Source organism: Salmo salar, chromosome 07 (genome assembly GCF_965601325.2).
Source record: "Salmo salar chromosome 07, fSalSal1, whole genome shotgun sequence".
In the NCBI taxonomy this organism is placed as follows: domain Eukaryota; kingdom Metazoa; phylum Chordata; class Actinopteri; order Salmoniformes; family Salmonidae; genus Salmo; species Salmo salar.
In genome coordinates, this window is record NC_138297.1 from 24,879,658 (window position 1) to 24,905,814 (window position 26,157).

The following is a 26,157-nucleotide window of genomic DNA, read 5'->3' on the forward strand; positions in this document are numbered from 1 at the left end:
GCAAACACGCCTTCTCCGATGTTGGTTACGAGGCGGCACTTATTTAAATTAGCTAAGAGAATATCATGTTACCATTGGTGTATTGAATTGAGAGTTAGGGTGATGTCACCCTATCCCCTTAATAATCCTGCCCTTTACTAATCCAAGTGTTTGACAAGGGGGAGGGGACCAGTAACTTTATGATCAAACTTAATCAATGTAGAAGCAACAGATCATACTTTGATTTGGTTTCATCCAAATATCATCCAGTTACGTGAAAAACATGATTTGGACTGTTCGTGACCTTCAAAGTATTTGAAAGATTTCAAATAGTATTTGAACCCAGGTTTGTTCTGCACTTAGACAACCTGCAAAACAGAGGGAGAAGGAAGAGGAAAGTAAAGGTGAAAAGAAGGTACATTTGGAGAAAGAGAAGAGTGAAAAAGAGGGGGAGGTCATAGAGGAGAAGGGGTGGTAATGGAACAGAGGACTGTGGTCGTTTTTCTTCATTAACTACACCGTCAATTGTACAATTGTCAATTACTGTATCATGATGGATGTCAAAAGTGTTTCCAATAACATTCTAACACTCGACCCTACAAACAAACCCTGTTATTGTTTCATTTTATACTTGTTTTTAGCACTTCACAAAATTACTTCTGGCAAAGCTTTTCTTCTACTTTTTCTGCCCTAAAATGCGGATGATGCCTCTTAACTACTCTGAGTGACTGTGAGATGCCTAAATACAGGGGACTGTATGAGTGAGCCATTCATTGACTGGGGCTTTTCCATCTGTTGTGCATACAGTTTTCTCTCTTTTTACAGTTTATAAATAGGCCTCTTGTTATGCCGAATGACATGCATACAGGATATGTCAGACAGGTTGACATGCTGGATTTAATTTGCACAGCTGTATCCAACCATCGTCATGAAGGGTTGCAATTCTGCAGGTTTTACCAAACGTTTTACATTCGGAAACAGTTTTACCATCATTTCAATTGATTCTTTTTTTCCCCCCCAGGTGATTATTTCAATCTGAGGATAACCTTCTCCTAACCCTGTTAACCATACCATCACACACTCGTATGGATGTCTATATACAGACTTATCAATATGCTATAACCACTCTATGACCCCCAATATCTTTACCTTATTCAACCCCATGTGAAGCCATAACCCATGCACACAGTACAGGCATCAGTTATAATCCTATTCGTTTTCCTTGAACGAGTTGTATTTGCCAAGCATTTACCTCTAGCTAACCGTAATCCTATCCTTAGATCAGTTTCCCGGGCTGCAATAAGTTAACGACATTTGGATATTTTTGAGCTATCACTGCAGTTACATAGAACTTCGTTGGATTACAAATCACAGAGACAGACAGACTTCCTGGTTGTCAGCATATCAGAGTCCTGCCCATTGGTTCCCTCATAGGTAGCTGGAATCCCAACAGCAGATGGTGCTTCCTGTTAGGCCAGGCCTCTTTCCTGATTGGCCCCTTCCCTGATTGTTGTTTTGCATATCACAACATTAGTTCCTCCGCAGCAAACGTTCACCGATTGGGGAGAGAAGAAGAGAGGAGGGGAGGAGGAGAGAAGCATTCCTTTCTGTTCTCTCTCCTTCTTCTCCCTCTATCGCTCTCTCCCCCTCTCCCTCTCCCCTCCGTTTGCCAAGAATAGCTGCTGGGCAGATGCGGATCGAATTACATGCACATTTTACCCACCACACAGCACACACTCCGTTAACTAGCATCAAGCTACATGTCATTTCTAATTGACACACAGCCTGTTGTGCGCTATACATGTATTTACATATTCACTAGGGGGGGATGACTTTGAGGGTTATATCTAAGCCACACACACACACATACAAACACACACACACACACACACACACACACACACACAAACTGCATACCTTTGTCCCTTTCTCCGGTTTTGTAACGCATGTTTAACATGATTTCTCATCATTACAGGTTCCTTTCATTGTGTCTCTCTCGCAAGAGATGGCTGACTAATAAAGATATCATTTGGTTGTGTGTCTTAACCCCCAAAATGTTTAATCTAGTGTGTTCATGTTGTTTATGTTGTAGTACCAATCATTGTGGGAACTGTAGTGACAGAGGGAAAAGGAAGGGGGGTATCAGTGTTTGTGTGAAGAAAATGTCACGCTATTCATGAATCACAACAGGGGGTTAATCATGTTATTGTAGGTTACGGGTGAGGGCGTCTTGACGAGGCCCACCCCTCCTCTTTGGTACCCCTCTACGCCCGACGTTCCTTTTTTGGGTTCTGAGGGGGGAAAGGGGAGGGTAAGGGTGGGTGTTGAGTTTCTAACCACAGGACGTCACTCTCTATTTCTCCTTCCATAGATTTTTACTATGGTCCCCTGAAGCCAGAAATACAACTTGAACACAAGTAACAAAACATGGGTTCAGAAAGGGCAGCACAACCAATAAACAACTAGTTAACAACCACTGACAACTCATTTATCCGTTTCTCCCGGGTGAGAAGGAGTGCTGGATCTTCAGATATAGGGGCTCCTTCTTTTCTCTTGACAAAAGCATTTGTTGTCTTTTCTTATAATGTGTCTGTGATGCTGCATTTTTGTTTTGTTTTTGTCCTCTTTTTAAAAAGAGAAAAGAAAAAAAACTTGCTGATTTATCTTTTTTTGCTCTTCTTATCTTTTTTGATTTTTTTTTCTTTGCGTTTTTTTTGCCAGTAATCTTTTTTGAATTTTCTCTTTTCTCTTTTTCCCCCCTTTTTTTCTTGCACCCTAGGTCCGCTCACAAAAAAACACGATGAGTCTACAATGAACAGACCGAGAGATGAAGGTATTTTTGCGTTGCATGTTTTTCCTTTTTTCTTGTTTTTAAGTCTTTTTGGGGATATATAGTTACAGCCATTGATTTAGCTATGAGATATAAGATATATATTTAAAGATATATACAATGTGTTGGTGTTGGTGTCAGTGTTGACTCGGTATCTTCACATTCATTAAGAATACAAAGAACACACATTCTATTCAGTCAGTCTGTGAGAAAAAGCATTAGCTTAATAACAGTTTGATGACAGGCCCTGGCCAATATAATAGTTATGAAATCAACATTGTGTCGTCTCTACAGTTGATTTATTACAGAAAAAAAAACATTTCAGACATATTGACTGACTGACTGACTGACTAGGCAGGGAGACAACAACTTTCTGCCATCATCATTACAGCTGAATAGTTCTTGAAACATGGCTAATGGTTGGACCAATGGACCTAGCTTCAAAAGTCAAGGGGAGAATAGCATTATTAGGTGAGTCAAATAAAGAAAGAGAGGGAGAAATGGAGAGAGCGAAACATTTAAGAAAGACCGTATTCTCCTGTTTATCGGAATGAAGATCTCTTCCTGGTGACTTTTCTCAATAGAAACAGACACAACAACACTATTAGCTACAACACGTAACAACACAGTTGAGATGATACCATCTTGCCTTTTGGAGTCGTTTCCTGACCATAAAAAAAAAATGGCTGCTGTCAATATGATGGATTATCTTCTTCTTACAGCTCATTTTGAGTACGAAGGGGAATATTTTTCTCTTGGGTGTTCTTTTGATATTTCTTGTGTCTTCTTTTAAGTGAAAGTTGTGGAGAGTTGGGGGAAAGGGAGTTTCTCTTTGCTCAGACATATTGACACAGCCCCAAAGTTGGGCTGGCTACTAGATAGGCTTACCTGCCTGTTTATGGGCCAACTTCTGATGCTTCATTACCTTCGTGAATAGAACGTTTTACTATAGTACACCTTTCTTTAGAGAATACAGATACCTAGGCTTACCCTCATAACATCCAAATGTCAAATACTAATCCATTCCTGTGTATTAGACCTTCTCCCATGTCACCTTCCTAGTACATGGAAACAAACGAATAAATAACTAACTCCTGGAGGTCATTCAGGAGCATTTAACATATGTTTACAAAGTGGCAGATAGAAATGGAATATGTAGAGCTGAAATGATACCTTTATTTGCCAGATATTAATGTCAGACTGAGGGCAGAATAGGCTACATCATACATCGAAAGAGATCGTTGTTCGATGTCTGGACTTCCTGAATAAGGCCCTGGGTGCATCCCATCTTCTTTCTGCTTAAGTGTGTACTCGGTCACTACTTCCCACAAATCTTAAAGCATTGGATTGGTGAAGGCATTAGCTGGTGGGAGTTTACACCATATTTCTTAATACCAGTCATTCCTTTCAAATCGGTAAAGGGAAGTGAACAAGTGCACACTTTGGGACAGAGGAGAGATAATTGGGACATAGCCCAAGTATGAGTACTACTGTAACATCTTCTTCCTGTTAATATCTCTCTGACTTCCTGTTACGACTAAATGTCCGGTCAGTGCTATATCACCTAAGTGGACCCTTAGGGCCAATCCCAAATAGTCCCCTATGTACTTGTAGAGATCTGAGTGGATTTGATTGGTATAAGCAATATGGTGTAACTTCCACCTAGCCTATCAGAGGGCAAGGTGGAGCTACTACCAGTTTGATTACACCTGTCAATTCCGCTCATATCTCCACAAGTGCATAGGACGCAGGGTTTAGGGGACGATTTAGGATTGGACCCTAGTGCTTCAATGGTCCAGTTCAGTTTCTCTGTACAAAAGCAGCCTTTTTATTGAAGAATTTCAATGCTTAGCAGGAGAAACCATTTCTAGTTTGAATGAGTGAACCGAAAGCATACACTAGTCATTCAATAAATCGTATTCAAGCCAAAGCAAATAAGAAACACATTGTTGTTTAGTATTTTTCATTTTGAAAGGTAAACTAAAGGACAACTGTAAGCCATGACTAGCTCTTCTTGATGCTTTCTCCTGGGTTCAAGTGTTTGGAAGGAGGTTATTTATGCAATAAGGCCCGAGGAGTTGTGGCATATGGCCAATATACCACGGCTAAGAGCTGTTCTTAGGCATGACACAACGCAAGAAACCACTTTACAATGTAAAATGCGTTATTATTCCCATACCATTATTACAGAGAATCAGACAAATTATGTTACCCTCTGTCTATTGGCTACTTATTCAAGCCGGTCTCAAAATTCAACACAGCCCCTTTAAGACAGGAAAAAAAAGGTCTTTACCTGACTTGCTTTTCAAACATGGCTAGAAATGCACATGTTTCATGCTCCTGTTGGAAGCGACCACTCCCCCATTGATGACTACAAATTCTCTTTAACTGGGCTAATAACTCACTTACTAGCAAAGAATGTACGTGCAGCTCTTGCTTTGATCTCAAAACTCATGCTGTAAACACAGTCAAAGTGAATGACACAGATCCATATACGGCATTGGTCTATTTGCATAAAGGGATACTGCAGCTCTGATTGGTTATGGCGCACCGGTCTGTGTAGAGTACGTGCCTGAGTCGGTCCTGTCAGCGCAATAGAGTCCTACTCTAACGTACTCTGCCTACAAGAAAATCTCTCGCATAGTTTGTTTGTTTCTGTATGTTGCATTGTTAGCGGCTAATATTGCGTTGATTCGATCACAAGTCGCACAGCAGAGGGAAACGTTGATGGTGTTGAGTAAAAAGGGGAAAACTAGAAAGTTCAATCTTGTGCTCCTCTGCGCAGGTTGATATCTCTTCTGCGTGGTACTCCCGGGGAGCTTAGAGGGAACATGGTCAATAAGTATTCAACCCTTTTGTTAAGGCAAGCCTAAATATGTTCAGGTGCAAAAAAAATGTGCTTAACAAGTCACATAATAAGTTGGCTGGACTCACGCTGTTTGCAATAATAGTGTTTAAAATGATTTTTGAATGACTACCTCATCTCTGTACACCAAACACATACAATTATCTGTAAGGTCCCTCAGTCGAGCTGTGAATTTCAAACACAGATTCAACCACAAAGACCAGGGAGGTTTTCCAAATGGTTTGCAAAGAAGGTCACCTATTGGTCGATGGGTAAAAATAAAAAAGCCGAAATGGAATATCCCTTTGAGCATTGTGGAATTATAAATTACACTTTGGATGGTGTATCAATACACCCAGTCACTACAAAGATACAGGCGTCCTTTCTAAGTTGCCGGAGAGGAAGGAAACCGCTCAGGGATTTCATTATGAGGCCAATGGGGACTTAACCTCTTGGGGCTAGGTGGGACGCTAGCGTGCCACCTGTGGTGCACTCCATCAACAGCAGGTGCATTTCAAGAGCGGCAAATTTGAATCCAAATAAATGTCAAAATTCAAATTTTTCAAAAATACAACTATGTTACACCATTTGAAAGATAAACATCTCCTTAATCTAACCACGTTTTACGATTTCAAAAAGGTTTTACGGCGAAAGCATAAATTTAGAGTATGTTAGGACAGTACATTTACAAGAGTTGTGTGTAATGTTTTGTCAAGTCAAAGACAGGGTCACCAAAACCATAAAACCAGCTAAAATGATACACTAACCTTTTACAATCTCCATCAGATGACACTCCTAGGACATTATGTTAGACAATGCATGCATTTTTAGTTCTATCAAGTTCATATTTATATACAAAAACAGCGTTTTACTATGGCATTGATGTTGAGGAAATCGTTTCCCTCCAATAACCGGCAGTCAAGTCAGCGTCACAAATTAAATAATTAAAATTAGAAAACATTGGTAAAATATTATATTGTCATTTAAAGAATTATAGATTTACATCTTTTGAACGCAATCAACTTGCCAGATTTAAAAATAACCTTACTGGGAAATCACACTTTGCAATAATCTGAGCACTGTGCCCAGAAAAATACGCGTTGCGATACAGACTAGACGTCATGTTGGGGAGATCTAAAATCGAAAATACTATGTAAATAATCCATTACCTTTGATTCTCTTCATCAGATGTCACTTCCAGGTATCACAGGTCCATAACGAATGTAGTTTTGTTCAAAAAAGCTCATCATTTATGTCCAAAAATCTCCGTCTCGTTAGCACATGATGTAAGCCAGCCGGACTTCTCGTCATGAACGAGGGGAAAAAATATATTTCCGTTCGTTCAAACATGTCAAACGTTGTATAGCATAAATCATTAGGGCCTTTTTTAACCAGAACATGAATAATATTCAAGGTGGACGAATGCATAGCCTTTTATAACGTATTGGAACGAGGGTACCCAACATGAAGTAGCGCGCCAGGTGTCTAATGGGACATCACCGTTCCATGGCTCTTGTTCGGTCAGATCTCCCTCCAGAAGACTCAAAACACTTTGTAAAGGCTGGTGACATCTAGTGGAAGCAATAGGAAGTGCCAAAATATTCCTAAACCCCTGTGTTTTTCAATGGGATAGGTTTAAAGTCAATACAACACATCAGGTATCCACTTCCTGTCAGAAAATGTCTCAGGGTTTTGCCTGCCAAATGAGTTCTGTTATACTCACAGACACCATTCAAACAGTTTTGGAAACTTTAGAGTGTTTTCTATCCATATATAATAAGTATATGCATATTCTAGTTACTGGGTAGGATTAGTAACCAGATTAAATCGGGTACATTTTTTTTATCCAGACGTGCAAATGCTGCCCCCTAGACCCAACAGGTTAAACAGAATTTAATGGCTGTGATAAGAGAAAACTGAGAATGGATCAACAACATTGTAGTTACTCCACAATAATAACCTAAATGGCAGAGTGAAAAGAAGGAAGCCTGTACAGAATAAAAAACATTTCAAAACATGCATCCTGTTTGCAACAAGGCACTAAAGTAAAACTGCAAAAATGTGACAAAGAAATTAACTGTATGTCCTGAATACAAAGTGTTATGTTTGGGGCAAATTCAACACATCACTGAGTACCACTCTTCATATTTTCAAGCTTGGTGGTGGCTGCATCATGTTATGGGTATGCTTGTCCTTGGCAAGGACTAGGGAGTTTTTTCTTAGATAAAAAGAAACAGAATAAAGCTAAGCACAGGAAAAATCCTAGAGGATAACCTGGTTGTCTGCTTTCCAACAGACACTGGGAGACAAATTCACCTTTCAGTAGGACAATTACCTAAAACACAAGGCCAAATATACGCTGTAGTTGTTTACCAAGACGACATTGAATGTTCCTGAGTGGCCCAGTTACAGTTTTGACTTAAATCGGCCTGAAAATCTATGGCAAGCCTTGAAAATGGCTGTCATGATCAACCACAAACTTGACAAAGCTTGAAGAATTTTAAAAAGAATATGGTGAAAATATTATACAATCCAAGCTCTTCAAGACTCAGGGGGCAAATATGATTCTAACATGTATTGACTCAGGGGGTTGAATACTTATGTAATCAAGTAACATTAGTGTTTAATTATAATTATTTTTTACAAATGTTATTTTTTTTCTTCCACTTTGACATTAGAAAATGTTGTGTAAATCTTTGACAAACATTTTTTTTTATCCTACCTTGTAACACGACAAAATGTGAAAAAAGTCAAGGGGTCTGAAAACTTTCTGAAACCACTGTAAAGGGATTGATCTCTGAGGATAGGAGTGTGTGTGTGTGTGTGTGTGTGTGTGTGTGTGTGTGTGTGTGTGTGTGTGTGTGTGTGTGTGTGTGTGTGTGTGTGTTCATGCGTGTGTGTGTGTGTGTGCGTGCGACGCGCATCATTCCATCCTCCTCTCTCACACCACTTTGTCAGCTTTGATCAGAAAGGACCGAGGCCCACCTGAGCCCCTAACTAAACACAACACACACACATACAGAGACAATGTCACACACACTCACTCAAATATACTCAAACCCTTTCCGTGTGTTATGAAAGGCCTGTCTTTTAGTTGATCCCAGGACAAAACTTAGAAAAAACAAATTGAAGTTTTAGCAAGAAATGCTTCAATATTTTACCAAGAAACCATCCAAATTTGATCCGACATTTTGAAAAATGTTTAGAATCAGTGGATTCTATAGTGGATTTCTCAGTAAAACAGAAAGAAAATGATTGACACCTTTGATAAAGATAGAGAACAGCAATAATGACTGTTTATAATAAATAATTCAAATACTGAGCTATATTGTATGCACATTTTTGGTTGAAATAATATTTTATACTAATACAATTGCTCAGAGAACGAGATTCTGTTTATCAAGTAACATTTTCTTTCCTCAAAAGGTAAGGGTCAAAAATTATTGACACCCCTAAAGATTCTTCTAAATAAAATAGTCAAAGGTTTAGTATTTGGTCCCATATTACTAGCACGCAATGATTACATCAAGCTTGTAAGTTTACAAACTTGTTGGATGCATTTGCAGTTCATTTTGGTTGTGTTTCAGATGATTTGTGCCCAATAGAAATTATGGTAAATAATGTATTCTGTCATTTTTATTGTAAATAAGAATAGAATATGTTTCTAAACACTTCTACATTAATGTTGATGCTACCATGATTATAGAGAATCCTAAATGAATTGTGAATAATGATGAATGAGAAGGTTAGAGGGTCAAAGATCATACCCCCTAGACATGCTAACCTCTCACTATTACCAATAACAGGGAGGTTAGCATGTCTTGGTGGTATGATATTTGACCCTCTAACCTTCTCATTCATCATTATTCACAATTCATTTAGGATTATCTATAATCATGGTAGCATCCACATTAATGTAGAAGTGTTTAGAAACATATTCTATTCTTATTTACGGTAAAAGTGACTCCAAAATGACACAATACATTATTTACCATTAATTTCTATAGTGCACAAAATAATCTGAAACACAACCGAAACGAACTGCAAATGCATCCAACAAGTTTGTAGAGGCACAATCTTGTATGTCTTTATTTTTATTTAACCCTTATTTTACTAAGTAAGTTGACTGAGAACACATTCTCATTTACAGCAACAACCTGGGGAATAGTTACAGGGGAGAGGAGGGGGATGAATGAGCCAATTGGAGGCTGGGGATGATTAGGTGGCGATGATGGTATGAGGCCTTTGGGAATTCAGCAAGGATACCGGGGTTCACACCCCTACTCTTACGATAAGTGCCATGGGATCTTTAGTGACCACAGAGAGCCAGGACACCCGTTTAACATCCCATCCGAAAGACGGCACCCTACACAGGGCAATGTCCCCAATCACTGCTCTGAGGCATTGGCATCTTTTTTTTAGACCAGAGGAAAGAGTGCCTCCTACTGGCCCTCCAACACCACTTCCAGTAGCATTTGCTGTCCTGTCCAGGGACTAACCAGGACCAACCCTGCTTAGCTTCGGTGGCAAGCCAGCAGTGGGATGCAGTGTGGATGCATATAGAGTCACAATCTTGATGTAGTCATTGTGTACTAGGAATATGGGACCAAATACTACACTTTTGACTACTTTATAAGAATATTTAGGGGTGTCAATCATTTTGACCCCTAACTTTTTGAGATTTGTATTTCAAAAATATTTTTCTCTGAGCAATTGTACTGGTATAAATCCCAATTTTTTTGGCATACAATATTGCTCAGTATTTGAAAACTGTATTTTATACAGTCATTATTGCTCGTCATTATCAAGGGTGTCAATCATTTCAGACCCCACTGTACCTATAATACAGCACAATACAAACCCTGACAAACAACTCTATTTACAGTAAAGCAGAACAATAGCATGTCCATGGAAAGCGGTGTCTTCGACCTTACATGCCAAGAGTGTAACCAGCACAAATAAACATGTTACCTAACCTACAGCCAGACTATAGCGGATATCTGCTTTGGAAAGAGTAGACGACGTCATATCCGATATATTGTACTTTCTACATCACTTTATAATGACCATGGGAATTGAGGCTACAATGTACTGTGTGTTGATGAGACCCCTGTGTGTAATAGTTGTAATGAACATATTAAGAACTGCATTTATATCGCACTTTTGATACATTAGGCTCCAAATACTTATGGGTGGCTATAGTGAGTTCTCTCCCAATGGAGAGAAGATGAAACAAGTTGTATATAGACAGCGACGCTAGGTACTGTAGTAGCTATAAGACGAGCTAGTCAAAGTGCACTCTTAATGGTGGTGTCATGTTGATGGTGGAGGAAAATGGAGAGGTAGATCTATTGTGGTGTGTGTGTGTGTGTGTGTGTGTGTGTGTGTGTGTGTGTGTGTGTGTGTGTGTGTGTGTGTGTGCACTCAACTCTCCCTCCATTTGTTTTCTTTCTTTCCATCTCCACCTCTAATATGTCTCATCTTTCCTTTTTTGAGTGGCTCTTTATTTTCCCCTCTCCTTCTTGTTTTGCTACTCTTTCCTTTCTCTCGTCCCCTTCACTTCCACCTCCTTTCTTCCTCTCTCTCTCTCTCTCTCTCTCGCTCTCTCTCTCTGAGTTTTCTCCAGCCCTTTCATCTCCTGCTCTCTCTCTCTGTCTAACTTGCTCTCTTTGCGGTCTCTCTCTGCTTTTTCCCTCACGGTCTTTAAAAGTTCCCAGAATGTTTCACTAGGTTGTTGGAACAATCTGGTGAGAACATTGTGAGAACCTCTAATTTGTTTAATTTATCCCTTTTTGAGTGCACTTTATTTTCTCTTCTCTGTCTTGTTTTTATGCTCTTCTCTCCTTTCTCTTGTCCCCTTCACTTCCACTTCTCCTTTCTGTCTCTCTTTCTCTCTCTCTCTTGCACTCTCCCCCCTCTCTCTCTCCTTATCTCCCTCTTTCTCTCCCTCCCCCTCTCCTCCCCCTTTCTCTCTCGCTCTCTCGCTCTCTCTGGCTCTCTATCTGTCCCTCCTCCTCTCTCTCTCTCTCTCCTTGTCTCCCTCTCTGTCTCCCCCTCTCCTCCCCCTTTCTCTCTCTCTCCATCGTTCTCTCCGTCTCTCTCTCTCTCCTTTTAGCCCATCTCGTTCTCCCACCCCTCTCTCTCTATCTCTCTTTCCCATCTCTCGCTCTGATGTTGTGTGCTCCTGCAGCACACAGGCCTTGGCTCCTGTAACAGCAGCTTTGCCTCTGGGCCACAGGATCTCTGCTGATGTCTCAGAATCTCATCTTTGTTCTCCGTCTCTTCTCACGGGGATACACACACATACGCGCGCGAACAGGCACGCACACACACAGGCGCACACACACACCCATGCACACGCGCACACAGGCAGGGATACAGGTGCACACACACACACACACACCCATGCACACGCAGACACGTGCGCGCAGGCGTGCACGCACACACACACATCATATCTCTCGTTCCCAGACATCACATCACAAGTCTATTGTCAGTCTTTTGAAACAACACAAAACATACTGATGTCTCGGTTGTCTGGGTATTTTCCCTCTAATTACTAACTAAACCCTGGAAGAAGCCACACTGTACTCCACTTCCTCCATTGTGAGTCTCTTAGTGCGTTAGTCACTCTGTGTACAGTGGAGATGTCTGTTTCTGTGTAAGACATAAGTGGACGGGCAAACCCAGGACGGCACACTAGAGTTGTTATGTTAAACCCTACCTCTTCAAAGAGTGTCTGAAATCAGATCTCAGTCTTACCCCCCCCCCCCCCCCCTCCCCCACCCATAATGTTTTTTTTCAATTTTATTTTATTGCACTTGTCTTTTCCTACTAACGGCTGACGTTGTTGATCATTTCTGTATCGAGGAAAAACGTGCTCACTATGATTGTGACGCGGCTGTCCCACCTAGCTATCTTAACATGAATGCACTAACTGTAAGCAACTTTGGATAAACTCGTCTGCTAGATGACTAGAATGTCAATCGAATATGAGAGGACAAGACTAGAATAGAACGGGAAGTATAACCGGTGGATACATGGAAGGGCAAGATAGGAGGAGGGAGGAGAACAGGAAAGGAGGAGGGGAGAAGGGAAGAAGGAGAGGGGAAGAGAAGAGGAAGTGATAAGAGGAGAAAGAGAAAAGGATGAGTAGAGAAAGGGAACAGGATGAGTCGTGAGCGGCAAGACATGCCAGAACTTCACTGTGCAGTAACTAGAGAAGACCAGCAGGCCTGTCTTGTCAGCCTAACGTTACTGGAACGTTATAGAGAGACTTTGTGTGGCCTATCTAACGTTGGGGGTTGGGATAAATGTTGATGGGCCCCAGTACGCACTATAAGTGTTTGTAGTGACAGACAGTAGTGACAGACAGTAGGGCGATATGAGTAGATGTCATTTGGATGACTGGAAGGTACTGTATTAGAGATTTGGGATACTGTGTAGGTTAAGGAGTGTGTTGGAGCTGGGCTGGAACAAAATCCTGCACTCACTGCAGCTCTACAGGACCAGTGGCCATCCCTGTTTAGGTTGATAGAAAGTGGAAGCCTATAGAAAAAGACTGGTAGCTAGGCGGTGACAGGGTGATGGGGCAGAGATTTAGTGGGATTTGGTATAGTGGAACCAATCCCAGAAACGGTTACTTTTCAGTAATCATTTCGAACAGACATTTGTTCAATTCCCACTGTTTTCTGCCTCAGTCCTAAACCAACATGGTGGATAACCGTTCCACTCCGTTCACCTAGAGTTTAACCCCTTAGTGGAAGGTAGGGTTTCATCCAGCAAATAAAAATTTGCTCTGTGAAAGTTCCCAGAACATTCATTAGGTAGCGGAAAATGTTCTCATAACACACAAACTGTCCATTCGTGCTGATGATTATAGAATGTTTGTATAAAACATTCACTTGATGTTGCAAGAACATTTCTAGGACACGTTTCATCTGCTCTTTAAAAGTTCCCAGAATGTTTCATTAGGTTATGGAAACAGTCTGGTGAGAACATTTTAGGGACATCCCAAAACACAAAATCTGTCCAGTTGTGTGGATGATTCCACAATTTTTATTTTAGGGTGGTAATAACATTCGCCTGATGTTACCAGAACGTGCTCAGGACGAATTTTGTCTGTTCTTTAAAGGTTCCCAGAATGTTTATTTAGGTTGTGGGAACATTGTAGGGATATGACAAGTGATAGATTCCCAAACACTAAAACTGTCTGGTTGTGCTGACATTCATACAATGTTTATTTTAGGCTGCACAGGACATATAGTGCATTTGGAAAGTATTCAGACCCCTTTACATTTTTTACATTACAGCCTTATTCAAAAAAAAAAGAATGATCTCATCAATCTACACACAATACACCATAATGACAAAGCAAAAACATTTTTTTTTAAATGTTTGCAAATCTATTACAATTATAAAACGTACAGTCATGGCGAAACGTTTTGAGAATGACACAAATATTCATTTTCACAAAGTTTGCTGCCTCAGTTTGTATGATGGCAATTTGCATATTCTCCAGAATGTTATGAAGAGTGATCAGATGAATTGCAATTAATTGCAAAGTCCCTCTTTGCCATGCAAATGAACTGAATCCCCAAAAAACATTTCCACTGCATTTCAGCCCTGCCACAAAAGGACCAGCTAACATCATGTCATTGATTCTCTCATTAACACAGGTGTAAGTGTTGACGAGGACAAGGCTGGAGATCACTCTGTCATGCTGATTGAGTTCGAATAACAGACTGGAAGCTTCAAAAGGAGGGTGGTGCTTGGAATCATTGTTCTTCCTCTGTCTACCATGGTTACCTGCAAGGAAACACGTGCCGTCATCATTGCTTTGCACAAAAAGGACTTCACAGGCAAGGATATTGCTGCCAGTAAGATTGCACCTAAATCAACCATTTATCGGATCATCAAGAACTTCAAGGAGAGTGGTTCATTTGTTGTGAAGAAGGCTTCAGGGCGCCCAAGAAAGTCCAGCAAGCGCCAGGACCGTCTCCTAAAGTTGATTCAGTTGCGGGATCGGGGCACCACCAGTACAGAGCTTGCTCAGGAATGGCAGCAGGCAGGTGTGAGTGCATATGCACGCACAGTGAGGCGAAGACTTTTGGAGGATGGCCTGGTGTCAAGAAAGGCAGCAAAGAAGCCACTTCTCTCCAGGAAAAACATCAGGGACAGACTGATATTCTGCAAAAGGTACAGGGATTGGACTGCTGAGGACTGGGGTTAAGTCATTTTCTCTGATGAATCCCCTTTCCGATTGTTTGGGGCATCCGGAAAAAAGCTTGTCCGGAGAAGACAAGGTGAGCGCTACCATCAGTCCTGTGTTATGCCAACAGTAAAGCATCCTGAGACCATTCATGTGTGGGGTTGCTTCTCAGCCAAGGGAGTGGGCTCACTCACAATTTTGCCTAAGAACACAGCCATGAATAAAGAATGGTACCAACATATCCTTCGAGAGCAACTTCTCCCAACCATCCAGGAACAGTTTGGTGACGAACAATGCCTTTTCCAGCATGATGGAGCACCTTGCCATAAGGCAAAAGTGATAACTAAGTGGCTCGGGGAACAAAACATCGATATTTTGGGTCCATGGCCAAGAAACTCCCCAGACCTTAATCCCATTGAGAACTTGTGGTCAATCCTCAAGAGGCGGGTGGACAAACAAAAACCCACAAATTCTGACAAACTCCAAGCATTGATTATACAACAATGGGCTCCCATCAGTCAGGATGTGGCCCAGAAGTTAATTGACAGCATGCCAGGGCGGATTGCAGAGGTCTTGAAAAAGAAGGGTCAACACTGCAAATATTGACTCTGTGCATCAACTTCATGTAATTGTCAATAAAAGCCTTTGACACTTATGAAATGCTTGTAATTATACTTCAGTATTCCATAGTAACATCTGACAAAAATATCTAAAGACACTGAAGCAGCAAACTTTATGAAAATGTACATTTGTATCATTCTCAAAACTTTTGGCCACGACTGTAAACCTCACATTTACATAAGTATTCAGACCCTTTACTCAGTACTTTGTTGAAGCACCTTTGGCAGTGATTACAGCCTTGAGTCTTCTTGGGTATGACACTAAAAGCTTGGCACACCTGTATTTGGGGAGTTTCTCCCATTCTTCTCTGCAGATCCTCTCAAGCTCTGTCAGGTTGGATGGGGAGTGTCGCTGCACAGCTATTTTCAGGTCTCTCCAGAGATGTTTGATCCGGTTCAAGTCCAAGCTCTGGCTGGGCCACTCAAGGACATTCAGAGACTTGTCTCGAAGCCACTCCTGCGTTGTCTTGGCTGTGTGCTTAGGGTCGTTGTCCTGTTGGAAGGTCAACCTTCGCCCCAGTCTGAGGTTCTGAGTGCTCTGGAGCAGGTTTTCATCAAGGAACTCTCTGTACTTTGCTCCGTTCATCTTTACCTCGATCCTGACAAGTCTCCCAGTCCCTGCCGCTGAAAAACATCCCCACAGCAGGTTGCTGCCACCACCATGCTTCACCGTAGGGATGGTGCCAGGTTTCCTCCAGACTTGACACTAGGCGTTCAGGCCAAAGAGTTCAATCTTGGTTTCATCAGACAAGATAATCTTGTTTCTCATGGTCTGAGAGTCCTTTAGGTGCCTTTTGGCAAACTACAAGCAGGCTGTCATGTGCATTTTACTGAGGAGTGGCCTCTGTCTGGCCACTCTACCATAAAGGCCTGATTGGTGGAGTGCTGCAGAGATGGTTGTCCTTCTGGAAAGTTCTCACATCTCCAGATAGAAACTCTGGAGCTCTGTCAGAGTGATCATCGGGTTCTTGGTCACCTGTGTGACCAAGGCCCTTCTCCCCGATTGCTCAGTTTGGCTAGGTGGCCAGCTCTAAGAAGAGTCTTGGTGGTTCCAAACTTCTTCCATTTAAGAATGATGGAGGCCACTGTGTTCTTCGGGACCTTCAATGTGGCAAAAAGGTTTTGTTACCCTGCCCCAGATCTGTGCCTCGACACAATCCTGTCTCGGAACTCTACGGACAATTCCTTCGACATCATGGCTTGGTTTTTGCTCTGACATGCACTGTCAACTGTGGGACCTTATTAGACAGGTGTGTACCTTTCCAAATGATGTCCAATCAATTGAATTTACCACAGGTGGACTTCAATCAAGTTATAGAAACATCTCAAGGATGATCAATGGAAACAGGATGCACCTGAGCTCAATTTCGAGTCTCATAGAAAAGCGTCTGAATACTTATGTGAATAAGGTATTAAAATAATAATAATAGACTTTCTGAAAACTATTTTTGCTTTGTCATTATGGGGTATTGTGTGTACATTGATGAGGAAAATGTTTTATTTAATACGTTTTAGAATAAGGCTGTAACGTAACAAAATATGGAAAAAGGGAAGGGGTCTGAATACTTTCCGAATTCACTGTACCTATAATGTTGTAAGAATGTTGACAGAATACCTGGTCTATGTTCTTTGAAGGTTCTCAGAACATTTCATTAAGTAATGGCAGAGGCAGAGGCAGAAATTGCTGTGTGGCTGGGCCTGAGTAAAAGTGACTATTTCAGAAGAAATATCCAAACATCAATGGTGTAGTCGTGGTGCATGGAAATTTCCCAAACAGACAGGTGCTCTGTGTGAAAAATGATGAGAAACATATGTAGGCTAATTTGAATGACCTACAATTATGGCAAGGCAAAATACAACCAGATGACATCCAGAATTATACTGAACAAAAATATAAACGCAACATGTAAAGTGTTGGTCCCATGTTTCTTCAGCTGAAATAAAAAATCCCAGACATTTTCCATACACACAAAAAGCTTATTTCTCTTCAATGTTGTGCACACATTTGTTAGTGAGTATTTCTCCATTCCCAAGATAATCTATCCACCTGACAGGTGTGGCATATCAAGAAGCCGATTAAACAGCATGATCATTACATAGGCGCACCCTTGTGCTGGGGACAATAAAAGGCCACTCTAAAATGTCAGAAACCATCTCAGGGAAGCTCATCTGCGTGCTTGTCATCCTCACCAGGGTGTTAACCTGACCTGAGGTTGCAGGGTAAACGCTCACCTTCGATGGCCACTGGCACGCTGGAGATGCGTGCTCTTCACTGATGACTCCCGGTTTCAACTGTACGGGACTGATGGCAGACAGCGTGATGACGTCGTGTTGCTGAGCGATTTACTGATCAACTTTGTGAACAGAGTGCCCCATGGTGGTGGTGGCCGGTGGGGTTATGGTAGGACAGGCATAAACTACGGGCAACGAACACAGTTGCATTTTTATCGACAATTGCATTTTATCGATAGCAATTTGAATGCACTGAGATACCGTGACGAGATCCTGAGGCCCATTGTTGTGCCATTCATCCGCCGCCATCACCTCATGTTTCAGCATGATAATGCACGGCCCCATGTCGCAAGGATCTGTACACAATTCCTTGAAGCTGAAAATGTCCCAGTTCTTCCATGGCCTGCATACTCACCAGACATGTCACCCATTGAGCATATTTCGGATGCTCTGAAACGACCTGTAGGACAGCGTGTTCCAGATCCCGCAAATGTCCAGCAACTTCGCACAGCCTTTGAAGACGAGTAGGACAACATTTCACAGGCCACAATCACCAGCCTGATCAACTCTATGCGAAGGAGATGTGTCGCGCTGCATGAGATTAATGGTGGTCACACCAGCTAGTGACTGGTTTTCTAATCCACACCCCTATTTACTTGTAAGGTATCTGTGACCAACAGATGCATATCTGTATAACCCAGTCATGTGAAATCCATAGTTTAGGGCCTAATGCATTTATTTAAATTGACTTGATTTCCTTATACGAACCGTAACTCAGTAAAATCTTTGAAAGTGTTGCCTGTTGCGTGTATATTTTAGTTCAATGTAAATAATAAGCCCAGCCCTTACGGCTGCTACGTTAGGCTAAGGGACCAGATAGGAGTAGAGGTAAACCCCATAGACTGTCCCTTAAGCTCTTCTACCGAGAAGCAAAATAAAGAGGGCCAACTGTATAACTCATGAAACATGGGAATAAATGCAACATTTTCGTTGTGAATGCTAATACCGGGAGTCTGAGAACAGAGCTGAGTGCGGAGCTGTCCCGTGCTTAAATCTTTGATCCGACTTTCGCGGGCCCCTGGCCAAGCCGCATTACCTGGCCGTGGCGCTTAATAATATATAGGCCTATGCTATGGTTTCACACTCGCACTTTTCAAACCCATATTGCCAAATATTTCATGTGATTTGTGTTTGTGTAGGCTACTTCGTGCATGATTTCTCTATTGTACTAGATACTTGATAGGGGGTATACCTCCACTAAACAACTTGATACGCATCAGTGGGTATTAAAACGTGAGTATGTGCAATGCCCACTGAAAAACAAAGTGGGTATAGGATACGCAACTACACAACCACTTACAACAACACCGCAGACAAAACAGGCCGACTGTCCAAGTCCTACGCTGACAGTAAACAAACAATGAAATACACAACATGTATATCACCTACATATCGAGAGAGAGAGAGCGAGAGAGAGATTCTACAGCAGCAGACAAGTGCTGTGATATAATTGGAAAAACTATACTGTCACAAAATAATGGATGAAGTGTTCAGTCCGTCTGTCCAACCTCATGAAATAATCAACATATTATCAAATCAGATCGACCACCCCCACTCAAAGGAGCCATCCACCATACAGGCACAACAGGTGTATTCAGGACCATGGTCCGCGCATCCGCCGGACACCAGCTCCGCAAAGGATTGCAATATGCGCAAAAGGTTTATTGCACTATTGCATAAAGAAGCAAGGAATAAGAGAAAGGCCTGAACGTTTTTTTCATTAAGCCCAAAAGTGTACACTTTTTGCCATATGAAAACATCTTGAACAGTACAGCGGATATGGAATGAATAGCTCACTTTGAATAAGCAAACGCTACTATAGGCATTCGGGCATGAAATCATCATACATAATATCATGGCGGGTATGAATAGAATAGCTCACTTGAATCAGCAAACATGGAATGAAAACATGAAATCATCATGCATAGCCTAATATCACAGTGGGTATGAATACAGTAGCTCGCTTTGAATCTTAACACATATAGGCCTGACCTACCAAGGCAGGCATGAAAACATTAGGCCAAATCGTAAATAAACAGTGTTCAGGCTTACGTTTCTTGTGTGTTTCACGTTTTACAGCACAAGGCGTAGACGCCTATAGGCTTGCTGTTGAGGATGGAGATGGTTATATCATAGTCTGAAGGGTTCCATTTCAAAGGACAACAGGGCTAAATTGTTGAGACTTGCAGTCGGCGTGCAAGATCTGATGGATGTTTTGATACGCCCGGATGTGGAGAATAGTCTCACAACGATACATGAAGTCATAGGAAGTGTGATAATGGCCCTTAGTAGTCTATTGATGTTGGGGAAAATGTCAGGGCTGCAGCTGTCCAAAACTTCAATACGGGATGAGAATTCCTGACCCCCCCCCCCCCCCCCCCTCCAATTTTCCGACGCAGTTGCTGAATAAACACGGTTAATTCTGGACTCGTGAGCCTGGCGTATTTGGGCAGCTGCTCTCGCCGATTTATATTTGTTAAAATCATATTTCGATATTACAAAATTCATTCAATCTCCCTATGTCCACGTAGTGTAATGCATAAAATGTTCTGAACTACTGACGTGATCACGATTCCTCTCTACAAATTAATAGTCCATGGACTCGGGGTTAAGTTGATCTAAAACATTACCCCGACTTTGAATGCGATTGGTTGCACTGAAGCCTTAACATTTATTCAGTGCAAACGAGTTGGGTTTGTAGCATGCCTCGCCAAGGTGCTTCCAATCCTTATATCCGTCTCTAACAAATTCGTTTTCCATAGTGGCCTTGGGGAAATGTCTACACATTTTACAGAAAACAGCTTCCCTTGATCGAACTGTATTCCAGCCAATAAAACTGTCCATACCACTTCCATGAGAAACACCGGTATTTTCCATTGATCACTGTTGTGGGGAACACTCACATTTTTAGTTGTGTGGGTGGTTCGTCAACTGCAGGCAAATGCTTAGGTGGATTCTGACTCGTGAAGAAGATGGTGAGCTAACTGGGTTGTGGAAGTCGAAGCAGTCACTATGCTTACCTCCTCATGGGCTGACATGCTAACATGCTAGCCTCTTCATGGACTGACAACGACGCTGACAGATTGGGCTCAGCTGATAGAGGTAGTGGAACAGGTGTTGTCCTCATCCTCCATCCGTGGCTTTTTGGTTTTCTGGGAGGAACCCTAATGAGAACATTTTGGGAATGTTCTGTGGTGGTTGCTGCAGATGCTGTGCACAGGATTATAGTGAATGTTAGGAGAACATTCCAAGAATATTTAATTTAAAAAAAAGTTAGATAAAACCCTAAGGAGAACTTCATGGGAATCTTTGTTTGAGGCAAATGTGTTTGTTTGAATGACTGGCGATTAGGGACGGTGTGGGTGTGCACACTGGCACGCTAGCGCAGACACACACACACTCACACACACACAGGCACACACACAGGCACACACACAGGCACGCTAGCACAGACACACACACTCACACACACACACACACACACACACAGGCACACACACAGGCACGCTAGCACAGACACACACACATGCACGCACACACACACACAGGCATACACACACCCTGTGCTAGCCTGTCAGTGGTGGGCTGATCCTTGAACCAACTGACTGCTGGGAAATCAGAGTAGGCCCTGCGTGCCTGCTTGGGAGATACACGCACGCACACACACGCACACACACACACACACACACACTACGTGACTGCTGATGGGAGAACAGCCCTGGGATACACAGCAGAGAAGAGACCAGCACTGAGGGTATGTGTGTGTGTGCGTGCGTGTGTGCGTGTGCGTGTGTGTGTGTGTGTGTGTCTGTGTGTGTGCGTGTGTGCGTGAAAGCAGTGAAAATTATATTGTATGTTAACAGGAAATCTTTGGAGAATGAGTACACACTTCTGTGTGTTGTTGTTGTCTAGTGGTAACAGTAGGGATCATGGGAGTTGAAGTCTTCCTGCCTCTGTTTTGTAGTCTGTCTGCTCCAACAGAACAGATGAAAATGACATGCACTATTCAGCTCTGGGTTTAGACAAAAAACAGCAACAGCAACAGGACAATACTACTCAGCCCAGTAGTAATTCTGACTTGTTTTCTGGTGTGATCAGCAGCCTAGATGGTGATCTTTCAGTGACAGGCCACTCTGAGTTTCAGCCTAGCTTAGGCAACTTCAAGACAGAACGAAGGCTTACTGGGAAATAGTGGGAAAGAGAAAGAGCGGAACGAGAGAGAAAGCACGAAACCCTGCCCCCCTCCAACAAAGACCATCCTATGTCAACGGCTTCGTAAAAAGCTTCAAAAACAAGTGCACTATTCTCTCTCTCCTCTCTTTCTGTCTGCCTCCACCACTCAGCCCTTCACCCCCTCCATCGCTCCCTCCTTTCTCTCCACTGTTTCTCTCTGATCTCTATATTCTTCGTGCCGGTCCCCCTCTCTCTCGCTCTCTTGATCTCTCTGTTCGTTGTCTGGCCTCCTGTAGCAGATGCTTTATTTGCTCCCTGTCTATCAAGTCTCCCACCGGATGCCATTGTGTTTTATCCACTTGTCTTTGTTACAATGTATGTTCCTGGTCCTCTCTCGCTCTCCCTATTTCTATCCCACCCTCCATTCCTACGGCCGCCCGCCCTCTCCCTCTCCACCTCCTCCCCTTTAGCGCTCTCAGCAATCCCCTCTTTCTCCTACTCTTTTCATATTTATGTTGCTGTCACTCCTCTCCTCTCTGTCTTTCTCCTTCCCATCGCCTCAGCTCTTTGTTGCAATCCTGACGCTCGACGGTCTCTTCTTCTTCCTCCTCTTCCTCCTCTCTCCGGGCTTTAGAAATAGCATTTGGATGAGGCCGATTTTTTTTTTTTTTCTATTTAAAAAACGGATCAATTACAGAAATGGAGTGGAGGGGAAGCTAAGACACACACAGCATCTCATGGTATACTGATCCAGAACACCACACAACACAGGCCATACACACACAGCATCTCATGGTATACTGATCCAGAACACCACACAACACAGGCCATACACACACACAAACACTGTTGTCCCCACCCCCATTTTCCCCACATAATTTTCTTCATCTGTTTTCCCCAGCCCAACTAAAAGCTCAGTTGCTCTTCGGTTAACCCCACCATCACCTAAAAGCCCAATTCCTCTTCGGTTAACCCCGCCATCACCTAAAAGCCCAATTCGTCTTCGGTTAACCCCGCTATCACCTAAAAGCCCAATTCCTCTTCGGTTAACCCCGCTATCACCTAAAAGCCCAATTCCTCTTCGGTTAACCCCGCTATCACCTAAAAGCTCAATTCTTCTTACTGTAGGTTAACCCCGCCATCACTTAAAAGCCCAATTCCTCTTCGGTTAACCCCGCCATCACCTAAAAGCTCAATTCCTCTTACTGTAGGTTAACCCCGCCATCACCTAAAAGCTCAATTCCTCTTACTGTAGGTTAACCCCGCCATCACTTAAAAGCCCAATTCCTCTTCGGTTAACCCCGCTATCACCTAAAAGCCCAATTCCTCTTCGGTTAACCCCGCTATCACCTAAAAGCCCAATTCCTCTTACTGTAGGTTAACCCCGCTATCACCTAAAAGCCCAATTCCTCTTACTGTAGGTTAACCCCGCCATCACCTAAAAGCCCAAATCCTCTTCGGTTAACCCCGCTATCACCTAAAAGCTCAATTCCTCTTCGGTTAACCCCGCTATCACCTAAAAGCCCAATTCCTCTTCGGTTAACCCCGCTATCACCTAAAAGCCCAATTCCTCTTCGGTTAACCCCACCATCACCTAAAAGCCCAATTCCTCTTCGGTTAACCCCACCATCACCTAAAAGCCCAATTCCTCTTCGGTTAACCCCGCTATCACCTAAAAGCCCAATTCCTCTTCGGTTAACCCCGCTATCACCTAAAAGCCCAATTCCTCTTCGGTTAACCCCGCTATCACCTAAAAGCCCAATTCCTCTTCGGTTAACTCCGCCATCACCTAAAAGCTCAATTCCTCTTACTGTAGGTTAACCCCGCCATCACTTAAAAGCCCAATTCCTCTTCGGTTAACCCCGCCATCACCTAAAAGCTCAATTCCTCTTACTGTAGGTTAACCTCGCCATCACCTAAAAGCTCAATTCCTCTTACTGTAGGTTAACCCCGCCATCACCTAAAAGCTCAATTCCTCTTACTGTAGGTTAACCCCGCCATCACCTAAAAGCTCAATTCCTCTTACTGTAGGTTAACCCCGCCATCAGTTAAAAGCCCAATTCCTCTTCGGTTAACCCCGCTATCACCTAAAAGCCCAATTCCTCTTCGGTTAACCCCGCTATCACCTAAAAGCCCAATTCCTCTTACTGTAGGTTAACCGCGCTATCACCTAAAAGCCCAATTCCTCTTACTGTAGGTTAACCCCGCCATCACCTAAAAGCCCAAATCCTCTTCGGTTAACCCCGCTATCACCTAAAAGCTCAATTCCTCTTCGGTTAACCCCGCTATCACCTAAAAGCCCAATTCCTCTTCGGTTAACCCCACCATCACCTAAAAGCCCAATTCCTCTTCGGTTAACCCCGCTATCACCTAAAAGCCCAATTCCTCTTCGGTTAACCCCGCCATCACCCCTTCTCTTTCTCTTCCTCCCCTTATTTTCTTCTTATGCACTCATTCCATCACATATCCTCTGCAATGGTGGTGAAGTAAATAGCAGCTAGCTACCTCCACAACCTTGCCAGGATGGCACCGATAGAGATGGTTGCCTCGCTTCAGGTCCTTAGGAAACTATGCAGTAATTAGTTTTTTTATGTATTATTTCTTACTTTGTTATTCCAGAAAATCTCAAGTGTTATTACAAACAGCCGGGAAGAACTATTGGATATAAAAGTGACGTCAACTTACCAACATTACGACCAGGAATATGACTTTCCCGAAGCAGATCCTTTGTTCTGACCTCCACCCTGGACATGGGATCTTATCCCAGAGGCCGACCCAAAACAACGCGGTCGCCGCAGGAGAGGCAGGCGGAGCAGCCTACTGGTCAGACTTAAAAGGCGAGCACACCATCCAGCGATTCCAAGCATATTACTCACCAATGTCCAATCTCTAGACAACAAGGTGGACGAAATTAGGGCACGAGTTGCCTTCCTGAGAAACATCAGAGATTGTAACATTCTCTGTTTCACGGAAACATGGCTCACTTGGGATATGTTGTCAGAGTCGGTACAGCCACCCGGTTTCGTCACACATCGCGCCGACAGAAACAAACATCTCTCTGGTAAGAAGAAGGGTGGGGGTGTATGCCTTATGATTAACAACTCATGGTTTAATCATAACAACATACATGAACTCAAGTCCTTTTGTTCACCTGACCTAGAATTCCTTACAATCAAATGCCGACCGCATTTATCTTATCTCCCAGAAGAATTATCTTCGATTATAGTCACAGCCGTGTATATCCCCCCCCAAGCAGATACCTCGACGGCCCAGAAAGAACTTCACTGGACTCTATGTAAACTGGAAACCATATATCCTGAGGCTGCATTTATTATAGCTGGGTATTTTGACAAAGCTGATCTGAGAACAAGGCTTCCTAAATTCTATCAGCATATCGAATGCGCGACACGAGCTGGTAGCATTCTGGACCATTGCTACTCTAACTTCCGCGATGCATACAAAGCCCTCCCCTGCCCTCCCTTCAGCAAATCTGACCATGACTCCATTTTGTTGCACCCAGCCTATAGACAGAAACTAAAATAGGAAACGCCCATGCTGAGGTCTATCCAACGCTGGTCTGACCAATCGGATTCCACGCTTCAAGATTGCTTCGATCACGTGGACTGAGATGTGTTCCAGGTAGCCTCAGACAATAACATCGACGTATACGCTGACTTGGTGAGCGAGTTTATTAGCAAGTGCATCGGTGATGTTGTACCCACGGTGACTATTAAAACCTTCCCTAAACTAAAAGCGCAAACCACCGCTTTTAATCATGGCAAGGCGACTGGAAACATGACCGAATAAAAACAGTGTAACTATTCCCTCCGTAAGGCAATCAAACAAACAAAGCGTCAGTATAGAGACAAAGTAGAGTCGCCATTCAACGGCTCAAACACGAGACGCATGTGGCAGGGTCTACAGTCAATCACGGATTACAAAAAGAAAACCAGTCCCGTCGCGGACATCGACGTCTTGCTCCCAGACAAATTAAACAACTTATTTGCTCGCTTTGAGGACAATACAGTGCCACTGACACGGCCAGCTACCAAAGCCTATGGGCTCTCCTTCACCGTGGCCAACGTGAGTAAAACATTTAAACGTGTTAACCCTCGCAAGGCTGCCGGCCCAGATGGCCGCGTCCTCAGAGCATGCCCAGAACAACTGGCTGGTGTGTTTACGGATATATTCAATCAATCCCTATCCC

General features: G+C 42.8%; 1 protein-coding gene across 2 annotated transcripts in view; it reads left to right on the top strand.

Moving 5' to 3' along the window:
* Positions 1 to 26,157, top strand: part of LOC106608803 (neuroligin-2) — a 235,096-nt gene that overhangs the window by 91,115 nt on the left and 117,824 nt on the right. For both annotated transcript variants that reach the window (XM_045721728.2, XM_045721729.2), the window contains exon 3: positions 2,759 to 2,812. In XM_045721728.2, the coding sequence (XP_045577684.1) occupies positions 2,759 to 2,812 (54 nt within the window). The remainder of the gene's footprint in view (positions 1 to 2,758; positions 2,813 to 26,157) is intronic.